Source organism: Diplotaxodon limnothrissa, linkage group LG8 (assembly GCF_057381915.1).
Source record: "Diplotaxodon limnothrissa isolate DT_005_m linkage group LG8, D_limnothrissa_male_GT1.1, whole genome shotgun sequence".
In the NCBI taxonomy this organism is placed as follows: domain Eukaryota; kingdom Metazoa; phylum Chordata; class Actinopteri; order Cichliformes; family Cichlidae; genus Diplotaxodon; species Diplotaxodon limnothrissa.
In genome coordinates, this window is record NC_140603.1 from 26475066 (window position 1) to 26487388 (window position 12323).

General features: G+C 39.3%; 1 protein-coding gene across 1 annotated transcript in view; it reads left to right on the plus strand.

Annotated features, from left to right (window-relative positions):
• The first annotated feature begins 3786 nt into the window (after window positions 1-3786).
• The window catches only part of LOC146627051 (ankyrin-3-like), a 155035-nt gene continuing 146498 nt past the window's right edge, over window positions 3787-12323 (plus strand). The window contains exon 1 of the mRNA XM_085361574.1: window positions 3787-3957. Coding sequence (XP_085217700.1) covers window positions 3892-3957 — 66 coding nt within the window. The 5' untranslated portion in view covers window positions 3787-3891. The remainder of the gene's footprint in view (window positions 3958-12323) is intronic.

Sequence of the window (12323 nt, forward strand, 5' to 3'; positions counted from 1 at the left end):
CTGTAGCCAATCTGCTTCAACCTTTGATGCGTTGTGTCTAAACCTTGCACCTCACCTTCGTTTTAACGAGTGATTACTTGAGTTGCTGTTCCTTTCCAGTCAGCTCAAAGCAGACTGGCCTTTCTCCTCTCACCTCTGACATCAACATAACATTTTTTGCTTTGAGAGCAGCAGCTCACTGGAAATTCTATAACTTTTTGGGCCTGCTTTCATTAAAAATCAACCGCTTGAGAACGTCTTCTGTGCTGCAGAAATCCACATGATGGCTGTCACCGCATTGAGGAATGTAACATACAAACCTCAAAGAGTAGACAAATATAGAAAGGTGGTGTCTCTCTTCTCTGATCCTTCCCATGTCTCTCTTCTCTTGCTCAGAATAAAAACTCTTCTGTTTCAGCCTCTCAAGCACTCGTTTTCTGTCCCATGTCTGAGATTTTCATATTCTTTAAAATACGTACCTGTGAGTGCTTCTCGTCTCAAGTCTGACTGTTTTGGTGCCAGTAGCAATCTACTGGTGCTTGCCAGCCTCTGTCTCCTGTAACCATGAGTTCTCTTTGCCTGTTATTAATCAGGGTTATGGAGCACTTATTGTGCAGTTATAAAAACCACTCCCTTTTCCAGTAGACCTTTTAGTGGCTAACTGAAAGAGAATATTAGCTGTAAGCGTATCATCTTACCTCTGGGTGCATGGATGTAAGCCTTTGAAGACATATTATTTGGTGTGTGTGTGTGTGTGTGTGTGTGTGTGTGTGTGTGTGTGTGTGTGTGTGTGTGTGTGTGTGTGTGTGTGTGTGTGTGTGTGTTTGAGCTGCCATGTTTAATTCAGGATATGAGATGAGGAGACACATCAGAGACTGGACTAGGCAAAATGAAAGGAATAGAAGTGGACGTAAGCAAAAGGTGGTGTTTGGTGACGTGACGCGCTAAAATGAAAGTCATACAAAGCTGGATTGCATCTTTTTTTTTAGCTGTCATCATTTTAAGTCACAACACAATGACAAATATCAGTTGTTGTGTTTGATATCACAATTCCTATTGATGTAGAATTTAAATTTATGCCAGTGGAAAAACTTATAAGAGAAAGCCTTTTCATTCAGTACAACATGCATAAGGGCAACACTTGTTTTATATATGCAAGGGCTTTATTGCCTTATTTTTATGCTCACTTCTATTGTGGAGGAGGAAGTCATTGTTCAAGATTAATTTCCAGGAACTTGAAGCTTCGACTGGTCCCAGAGTTCAATAAACAGACTCTGCAACATCTTCACCACAGACTGTAAGTAAAAGATGGAGGTAAGCTTTGGGTCTGAAGGAAGGGAGGAAGTCCAAGGTTAACTGCCTTAAACATGCCATCATAATTTTATAAATTTATTATACGTGCTGTATTAAGGCTTCCCTGGCAGCAGAGAGTTCTACATAGTCTGGTAATTTTGGGATGGAGACTTCAGGTTGAAAAAGTAGCGTTGAAAAGAAGTGAGCTCACAGACGTCTTTATCCTCATTTCTGCTTGAGGCCAAAATTGCCACTAGCATCTGAGTAACTGATCAAACTGCTGGTAGGTTGTATAATGTATCTTTTGTATGGAATAAATATGTTTTGAATATAAGACGTTATCTCTGATCCTCCTGTACTGATATTTTTTATGTCCTTTTCAAGCTCACGAGTAATTTAAGCACTCTGATGTAAGCATTAATCTTGGGAAAATGTAAAGCTTTACTGACATGGTCTAAATTTCCTTTTATAGATCATTGTGAAAAAGTAGGAAGCATGCCAATCACTATAAAGTAAATATTGTGTACTTTTAGGTTATCTCTTATGTAATTTGATTAGAGGATCCATGCTATTGTTATGAGGCTTTCTTAATGAAGAACTACAGATACAGGAGATACATTGTTGTTGTTGTTGTTGTAATGACAAACTGTGGCCACCAGATGTCAGACAGGATTCTTGAGTTAAACCAGGAAGTGTTACAGTAAAACTTCAAAGCTTGTTGGTCTCCACATAGATAACATCAAAGCAATAATTAACCTTGACTCGCCCAGAGCCAAAGTGAAATATGGCAGATTATTAAACCTTGTATTGTACCTTATTTCAGTGCATTGTATTCAAGAACTACATACACTGATGGCAAAAGACAGTTGGGGTCAGAAGCTGCATGTGTGCGTAAGTCTGCAGAGTGTGTGTCTCCATAAGAGAAAAAAAAATTAATGAATAGCCCTGAATACAAATACTTGAATGCCTCTGCTTCTCAATGGACAATACAGTTATAATTGTACTGGGCAAACTGACTCACATTGGTATAATCCACTCACAACACACACACACACACACACATAAAGGGCAATAATCCACAGTGATCCACCACCAGGGGCTTCCTGTCTTTGTTAATTATTGATAAGGAGGAGGCAGTGAGGGGTGTAATGGGGGTGGTTGTTGAAGAATTTTTGTCATGCTTTTCCAGTAGCAATCCATCACTTCTTTATTTTGTCCTCTTTCTCTTTTGAACCTGTTACATGAGCGTCTAATTGTAAAGATTAATAAGTTGGTATGAAATGTCCTCGAAAACCTGTCCCTTTGTGTTGTTTACATTCCATATATATATATATATATATATATATATATATATATATAGAATCATGATTGATTGAACTAATTTGCATTGCTCATTAAGTTCTAAAAGAATAATCTATTTATATCTGTATCTATAACTATATTTATATATATGTTGTAAGTGGGTGTGTCTCAAGAAGTAGAAGCTTCTAATCAAGAAGGTTGGTGTTTTCATTCTTGGTTATAACAGTATGCATACCAAAACATCCTTAGACAAAATACTAAATCCTAAGTTGCTTTCCAATGAATTCATACACTAAATAAAATACAGCATATAAAAGATTGTTCTGAAAAGTGAAGTCAAGACTGAATTCAAGAATTAGAATAACTTTATTGTCAGAAATCAGTTCATAATAAAAATGCTCATAGTAATCAGTATATACTCATACGTGTACATAGATAACACCTAAAAAATATAGAAATACATCACAGGATCATATTAATCAGTAAACTAAGTACATTTGGCACAAATAACCCCTTATACACTTTTTTTTAACTAAATAGGAGCGTGTTCTAAAGTCATCCTAGTTCAAAGTTGTTGTCATCATATCTTTAGCAAGCTGACAGGGACAAAGAGCAGTAGAGTAAAGCAAAGAAAGCATCAATTATGTTGATTAGCACTGTCGTAGCTGAAACCAATCCACTGGTTCAGCTGAGTCCTTTATTTTTGTTCCTTGGCCACCTCACAAAGCTAACATTAATTAGCAGTAACAGAAAGAGTCATTTTATACGTCTCTGAACCAAAATCTGGTTTCTATTTTTTTCCATCTTTTTTTTAAAGAAGAAATTATCTCTTGCCCTTTAAACTGTGACAAGCACATCCACACACAAAAACTCAAGCAACCGCTGATGAGCTGGTATTGATCCCTATTAATACTCAAGTCTTCGTACTGTAGCTTGTTGCTGCTCTGCTTTCACTTGTGGAGCGTGTGGGAGGCGACGGCATCCAAAGACAGGTACAAGTGAAGTATGTGAGCAAGAAAGGGAGACAAAAACACACACAGGGACGGAGAAAGAGCGAGAATGTGCGTCTCCCCCCCCCCCACCATCACTCCTGCTGAGCTGCCTTTTTGGCTTCTCTTCTTGTGGACAGAGTGTGTGTGTGTAACTCTGTGTGCGTGTGTGTTTTTGTGGAAGTGGGTGTGAGCAGCTGAGCGAGTTGGCCGCTGCGCGTGCTGAGAGTGGCCACCGCTCCACTCTTCACCGCTCATCCATGCTGGATTAAAAAAACCTTTTTTGGAGTCATACAAACAGCTGTTGGGGACACGTACAGCTGCTGCCATGAGTGAGGAGGCTAAAAACAAATCTGCGGGGAAGTCGGCTCATCACAAGAAGAAAGGGAAGAAGGTAAAAGAAACACTGAGCTCTACTTGGCTTTGTAAACAACATGGTGTAGCTGCTTCAGGTGAAGCCAAATTAATTGTTAGTAATTCAGATTAGAAATGAGCGCTGCTTGTATTTTTATAACAGAAGTTGTAGCATACTTTTCCAAAAAGGATTTTTTTTTAAAATTTCCATTATTTTGTCTTTGTGTGTGGATTTGATGCTGGAGAGCAGCTCTTTTGTTGTGGTTGCTATCAGCCTTTGTTAGGTGATTTGTTGATAGAGCCCTATCTTGGATTGCCGAGCTCTCTTAACATTTTTAATTACCTTTATCGGTCATATTAATATGGTAATTAATTCAGTATGGATGCAATATTATTTGATGTGATGTTCATTGTGTACAGTTCACTTACTGAAGTGACTCATACAGAGCGAAAGGATTCGTGATGTGGCAGTAATCCTGTGATACTTGAATATTTGTTTGGCTCACACAGTAATCAGCCACATATACAGGAATCCTGTCTCTTCAACAAAATATTTTAAATCTGATATTTTTTATTCCCTTTTAATCTGAATACAGTAAACCACAAAGTGTGATCGTAGGCATTAAGCACCTGTTAACCTGTAAAGATGCTCAGTGAGAGCTTAGAATAAGAAGTGGAAGAGATCAACAATGAAATGGAGGGGAGGGTACTCCAGGGGAAGCTGAGACAAAAGGATGACAAAGCAAGGAAAGGCTATGGAGGACAAAGAGGGAGAATAGGTGTAAAAAAAAAAAAAAAAAAAACTGAGGTGAAGAAGAAAAGTAGGACAGGGCTGGAAGTGAAAAGTGAACTGAAAGGTCAACATAGGGGGGGAAATGGCGTGTTTTTGACCAGCAACTGTATTGAAGCCATCCAGGGTCACATCATGCATCATTTCATCAAGACCGAGCAAATGTGGTAATGATTTGTTTGGATGGTAACGCAGAAAATGCTTTCTCACTGCTTATTGTGTGATCAAAATGGATTTGCCTTAGCTTAGCAGAACCATTAAGATTTATAGTTCTACATTAGCTGGCTGTCTGGCTGAGTGGGTGGAGTTCTGTGTGTGTGCGTGTGCGCGTGTGTGTGTGTGTGTGTGTGTGCAGCTCTTGCTTGTAACAAAAAATGCACACCCTTTTAAAGAAGAATCTCTGAAACTATGGTAACAGTTAAGCCATTTTTGATTAAATGTAATTAATCAAATCACATTTGCTTACACTTACTAGTCACTTTGTTAGGTACACCTGTTCAATCACTTACTAATGGAAATATCTAATCAGCCAATCATATTGCAGCAGCTCAGTGCAGACATGGACAAGGAAAGCTGCAAACCACGTATCACAATGGGGAATAGAAATGATTTAAGACTTGGAACTCGCATGGTTATTGGTACCAGATGGGCTGGTCTGAGTATTTTAGAAACTGCTGATCTACTGGGATTTTCCTGCACAACCATCTCTAGGGTTTACAGAGAATCATCGGAAAAAGATAAAATATCGAGTGAGATCTGGTTACCCCCCCCCCTACAGTCACCAGATCTCAATCCAGTAGAGCCCCTTTGAGATATGATGGAATGGGATATTTACTTCATGCATGTGCAGTCAACAAATCTACAGCGATTGTGGTGTTTCATGTAAATATGGACCAAAATATCTGAGGGTTGTTTCCAGCACTGTGTTAAATCTATACCATGAAAAATTAAGGCATCCGAATTAAGGGAGTCCAACCCAGTTCTAGTTTTTATTAAGGAGGATAGTTTAGACAACAGAAACCCTTCCCTGTCTTTAGCCAGGGGCTGCCATTAACCTGCCATTAAGTATAGAGTGACTCTATCACTGTCTGGCACGAATTAATGTGTGAATAACTGAATGAGAGCAGATTGAAACACAAGGTTAAGAACGGTTAGTCCTGTCAAAGTGTCTATGAGAGCTCAGTGAAGTTCAACTGATGTCATTGTAGTGTGCAAAAAGGCTTTACTTCAGTGCAGCACTACTTTATATTATTATTTGCATAAATGTTTTTAAGAAATGTTAAAAAGATCTTGCCTACCATCTTGGTTTGAAGGCTTGACATTGCCCTGACTCTCAGCAATGATTTTCACGCTTCAGTTCATCTTATTGTTGCTAATTAGCAACTTTGTAGTGAGATTTGGTGACTCTTCATACCTCTTTAGCAACTTTTATTCAAGTAGGCACCTAGTGAAAAAAGGGTGGGAGCTCTATCTGTGGAGTGAGGAATGCTTCCCTCTGTACTGTTTGTGTGCTGTGTTTGCTTCTAATTCTTCTGGATAATTGTACCCCAAACATTATGTACAACTAACACTGCTACATCTTTAACCGGAAGCTTTGGAGATCTGCTGTTGATTACCATCAAATATCCAAAGCTTGCTAGCCATTTTAAAAACCATAAATTACTTTGTTCTTCTTGCTGAAGTGGAGGTGGATGTGTTTTACTGTCTATACAATTTGTGGGTTCTTTGTGGCCCTACTGCCGCAGACTAAAAACTGCAAGCTAAGCATCATTATTCTGTAAGATTCAGCTTTATGTTTAGTCAGCTATTCCTAATAGCCTCTCTGCACAGATACACCATAGTCTTCTTTATGAATTCTATGTAACAGGTGTTTCTTGTCGTCCCAGAAAGCAACATCCCATACATTTACTGCGCCTTCTAATATTGATGTCCTTTGGAAGCAACATTATATCAGTACATGTTGGGCTATCATACTGGTGCTAAGATTAATGGTTCCTATTGTGTTTCAGGAATGCAAGTAGGCAGTCAAGAGAGGACAGAGGGAAATGAGGCTGGAGAGAAATGACCAGAAAAGTAGTGGGTAAAAAGACAAAGGAGGAAAAGGCGACCAAGTTAAACAAAAAAGCCAAAGGAAGAAAGAAAGAGAGGGAATGTGATTAATAAAGTGCAGAGAGTGAAAAGAGAGGAGCGATTGGACTGATAACCTCACGATTCAGTTGTGGGACGGCGTCTCAGCTGATGAGAGATGACTGCTGTGTCGCTGTGATCCTGTGAGGATGAGACAGTCAGGGAGAAATGTGAAGGAAGGGGAGAAGTAGCAGCAAAAGCAGATGAAAGAGTGCAGACTGAAGTGGAAGAAGAGGAGCTTGATGGCTCTATTTTAGTAAAGAAGCAAGAAGGCAGATGAAGAGATGGGTAGGCAGAGAGTGAAGAGGAGGGTTATAAAGAGGAATCCAAAGACAGGATAAGTAGAGAGATCAGGAGGATAATCTTGAAAAAAGGAGGGGTCATGTCTCCACTTTGAGATGAATGTTGCCTCCACTTTTTGCCTGTTGCTATCTTCGGTGGAAAAACCAGAGTGGAACAGGAGCACAGTTGTTGATGACAACATGCTGGATGAGTAACGCAGGAAGATCCAAGAACCATCACACACCTCTAAAAGGAACAATTGAATGCTTGCATGTGGGTGTGTTTAAAGTGAAGATTATGTGAACCTCAGATGAAGCTCAATAAACGTACTGTTGTCTCAGCTGGGTTAATTCCAGTTTATTTCCTTTTACTTTTTCTGTTGGTCATAAATTGGACAGCCCAATTCTGCCCCCAACAGTTAGCTGTGATAACATGTATGTTCTCCAGCACTCACCTGGGAAAAACTTTCAAGCTTATGATGCTTACTTCTACATACGCAATTGCTGAATTTGTGTTTTGGGGAGAGTTTCAGGCCCACATTGGTGTCCATGTGATTAGCTCTTAACCTGAACTTTTTTGACACTACTTCCTGGTGACAATAGCTGTGTGCAATGGGTCTGCATGATCAAGAGGCGGACTTAGCCTGGAACTGAAAAATAAAGCCAATATAGAATGGGCAGAAACTGCAACTTCCCCTAACAGCCACCTGAGGCTGACTCCTAAAGTGAATCAGTCCCTATACTCTAATTTTAAAATCCTCATCTTTACATAACCCAAAAGCATATTTATAGCCACAGAAATATGGTTTTGGCCTCTGTGGATAGTTTACTCCTTTATAACAGAGTTGGGTTATTTTGACTCAGCTGGACCTGGGTCACTGGATTTGGCCTCGAGACATATGGATTGTTGTGTGGTACTGATCATATGAGGTTTTTTGGTTCACTTTTGCTGAGCGGACTTCTAGTGTTTAATTGTGTGTTCCTTGGCAGTAAGAAAAGTTGTGTATTAGGGCTGCCACGATTAGTCGACTAGTCACAATTACGTCGACTATCAAAATCGTCGACGATTGATTTAATAGTCGAAGCGTTTTTTGAACCTTTGTAAGATTCCCAAAGACGCAGGAATAAGTAGTAGGATTTAAGAGTGTAATAACGGACTGAAACAGAAGATGGCAGCACTGCATGTACAAGGATGCCAGCTGCGGTTAAACCCCGAAGAAGAAGAAACTGTATCACAGAATTCATAGCGCGGCCCTGCTCAGTTTCCAACAATGGCGGCAGCTAGTTAGTTTTAATGTTACTCTTATCATTCTTTCTGGGTCACAAAATAAACGTTTAACACATTTTCAGGCGAGAATGTAGCTGTGTAAACCTCAAATATCTGCTCAGTTTATCAAGACACCACATATTTTCAAAAGCGCTCCGACGTTTTCGGGGACGTCTGTTACCCACTACCTCGATATCTAAGCGGGGTTCAAGGCTCACTAGAGCCCGTGAGAACACCGGACTCCCGGCAAATCGTTTTCAAACCCACCGCCGTCTTTTGCTACTCAGGTTAAACATGATATATAAGTCACTTAGATAACTTAAAAATGTTATTGTTTGGCTTTTTTCAGTATTTTATTTGTTCCTGAGTAAATCGGTTTGGCTGAGATTAAAGTTATAGTTTTTACACAGCTGAATAAACGTCAAGCAGACAACTGATTATCAGAAGTGTGAGATGCTCGAGAATATACTCCGGTGTCCTGTTATATTTTAGATAGCAAGGAGCAGACGGCTGAGTTTATTAAACTCCACCGAAACAATCTGCAAATTTCATTTAAATTTAATAAACTATCATCTTGTCTTTATTTTTAGTTAGCACATACCTTAAACACTTAAAGCTGTAAGCTAATGATAGTTATATAAGAGCAGATGCTGCTGGTGCAATAAGCTGTACATTTTACGTCCAATGGATGATGATCTGATTAGTCGACTAATCGCAAAAATAATCGGTGACTAGTTGACTATCAAAATAATCGTTTGTGGCAGCCCTATTGTGTATGATAACAAAGTTAACTAATGTTAGCTGATAACTTTTTCATCCAAATACAGTATATTCTGGCTCTTAAAACAAACGTTGAGGTAATTAAAACACCAGTGTTAAAGCTTCAAAATGCATAGTCCAGAAGCAATAGGTGACATCATGGTGGCTTTGTCTATCTTTTATGTTGTCCAATGCTATGGACTGTTAATGAACTTGCACAGGCTATTCTAGGGTAAATACTACATTTCCCATCCTGCAATTCAATAACCTGCTAAACTTCTTTTGTTAAACCTCTCAGCTGTGTTTGTAATCACCATCACACATTCACTGCACTCAGAAACTGCTACTTTCACCCTGCGTCATTATGAGCTGTAGAGTCATCCAACCGTCATTGTGCCGTCTGTAAAGTGTGATGCATTGTATAGTGGGAGTTGTTAGCAAACATTGTTGTACATGTCATAAACCCTTAGCCTTTTTTACTTCCATTGTGCAGCTTTTGAAAGCATCATAAAGTGGGCAAAAGTACTTAATCAAAATTTCAACAATCAAGTAAATCTATAAAAGTGCTAATGAGTGCAGTTATGCTGTTTTATTTTTATAACTCGGCGCCTGGTAATTAACCTGGGTGAACTGGCAAAGTGATGTTGTCATTATACTGCCTACAGATAAAATATTTTTAGAGTAGCCAACAAAAGGTGATCCTATTTTTTCTTGTCTTTATTACATCATGTTTTGGTCTAGGTTATTACATATCAGCGGTTTTCTTAAACGCAAAGTCTCTGAATGTTGCAGAAATGGAAGCAAGAAAAGGTGAGAGGCGGAGACCCTGTGGGACCAGAGAGCTTAGCAGGTGTGTTAATGGATGTAACTATGACAACTAAAGACCTGCTGGGAGAGGGAGGAAGTGAGAGCATCAGAGTGGAGCTGTGGAAGTTAGTCATCAGGTGCAGAGAACGCATAAAGGCTCACGCACTATGTGAAGTTGTTTCATAAGTGGAAATCGTTCAATTGGGCACTAGAATGCACTTAAGTTTGCCCAGAGTAAAAGTGTCTCTGAATAAACTGGATGAACTCGGGGTTTGGAGGATGAACACATCTATATCAGCTGTTACACCCTGTGTGGGTCCACTATACACACATATACACTTGGTTTGTATGTCCAGAATGGACTCATGCAAGTAGGGAAGACAGGAGACGGCATGCACGTGTACCAAAAAAATACCTCAGCAGAGTGTGGAGGTGGAGGTGCCAAATTCTAAGAAATCTCTTCAGTCTGCTCAGAAGTGATGCTGGTTTATCTAAATACTTAATAAAATATGACCAAATCCAATCACAATGCGTGATAATACATTCATGTGAGGTATCAGCTCAGCTCTGCAGGTTCAGATTGACTTCAGGAAAAAAACATCCCATCTGTCAGAGGTAGGTGAGCGGCACATGTATGCCCGGTGTATCAGTGTTTTTGTGCTGTTTTAGTAAGAGAAGTGGACTATTGCTTATGTAACATGACTGCCCACGTTCAGTCATTTTCAGCCCACACCCTCTCCAGTGTCAATACTGTCAATGCTTTCAATAGGCACGAACTGGTAGTTTCAGCACACTGGCAAACTGCTTTATCTGCAGTAAAGAGCAAGAAAATAGAGTTGTTTGCTGAAATTTTACTTTGGCATTTACAAGAAATGTATAAATGTTGATCTAAAGCTTTTACTGCTTACATGACTGCTTTGTTTAATTAATAAATAATAAGGTCTTATCTTTTGAGTATCCTTCCCACTCAGAAGGGTTTATAGTGACGATGCTTTAGTCAGAGGTTCATGCAAAATACAGCGGATGGCAATAGTCCTCACATCAGAATAAATGTAATCAAATTACTCAGAAGCTTTATTAATATTACACTCCCATAACATTGTTTTATATAAATCTAAAAGGTTCAAAACTGACACAGACAAGAAATTTCTATTTATTATAAATTCTTTATTTTTTCATTGGTGCCTATATCGCCTGCAGTGCAACTCGACTTGATTTCAGCTGCATTTTCAGGTGTATTACGCTATAATATAGCTTGTAACTATAACTCTACAAAAAAATACAAAAAGAATAATTACTTGGTTATTTTCATATACACTCACTGGCCTCTTCATTAGGTACACCGTGCTTTGTACTGGGTTGGAGCCCTTTTTGTATTCAGCTCTGTCTTATTACTTCGTGTCACAGAGTCAACAAGGTGCTGGAAACTTTCCTGAGAGATTTTGTCCAGTTGATGCAATAACATCACACAGATGTTACTGCAGATTTGTTGGATGCACATCCATGACGCCAATCTCCCATTCCACTACATCTTAAAGGTGCTCCATTTGATTGGGATATGGATTGCAGAGGCCGTTTGAGAACAGAGAACTCATTGTTACGTTGAATAAACCAGTTTGAGATGATTTGAGCTTTGTGATATGACACACTATATTGCTGCAAGCAGTCATCAGATGGCTACACTGTGGTCATAAAGGAATAGACATGACATAATCAGTAATCAATTGGCATTTGAATAATGCTCACTTGGTACTGAGGGGGCAAAGTGTGCCAAGAAAATAACCCCCACAGCATTATACCACCAGCAGCATGAACTATTGGTACTAGGCAGAATGGATCCATGCTTTCATGTTGTTTACCCTATGTTGTTTGTGAACCTACTATCTAAATGTTGCAGCAAATATTCAGACTCTTCAGGTCAGGAAGTTTTTTTCAAGTCGTCTGGTGTCCAGTTTTAGTGACCTGTAGCCTCAGCTTCCTGTGCTAAGCTGACAGGAATGGCACCCAGGCTGGTCTTCTGCTGCTGTAGCCCATCTGCCTCCAGAGACGTTTGTCTGGATACCTTGGTTGTAAGGAATGGTCATTTCATTTACTGTTGCCTTTCATTTAGCACAATGCTGTCAACGAAACATTTCACATTGTATTTCTATTTTTGAAGTTATTCTGATAAAACCTTAGAGGTGGTCGTATGGGAAAATCCCAGTAGATCAACAGTTTCTGAAATATTCAAACCAGCCCGTCTGGCATAAACAACCACGTTCAAAGTCTTTTAAGTAAGATTATAGGTATTATATGTGGATTATTGACCTAGTATTAATTTAATTTTTAAATGGTGTGGTTATTGGCAATACATGCACAGTGCGACACCTCCGTAC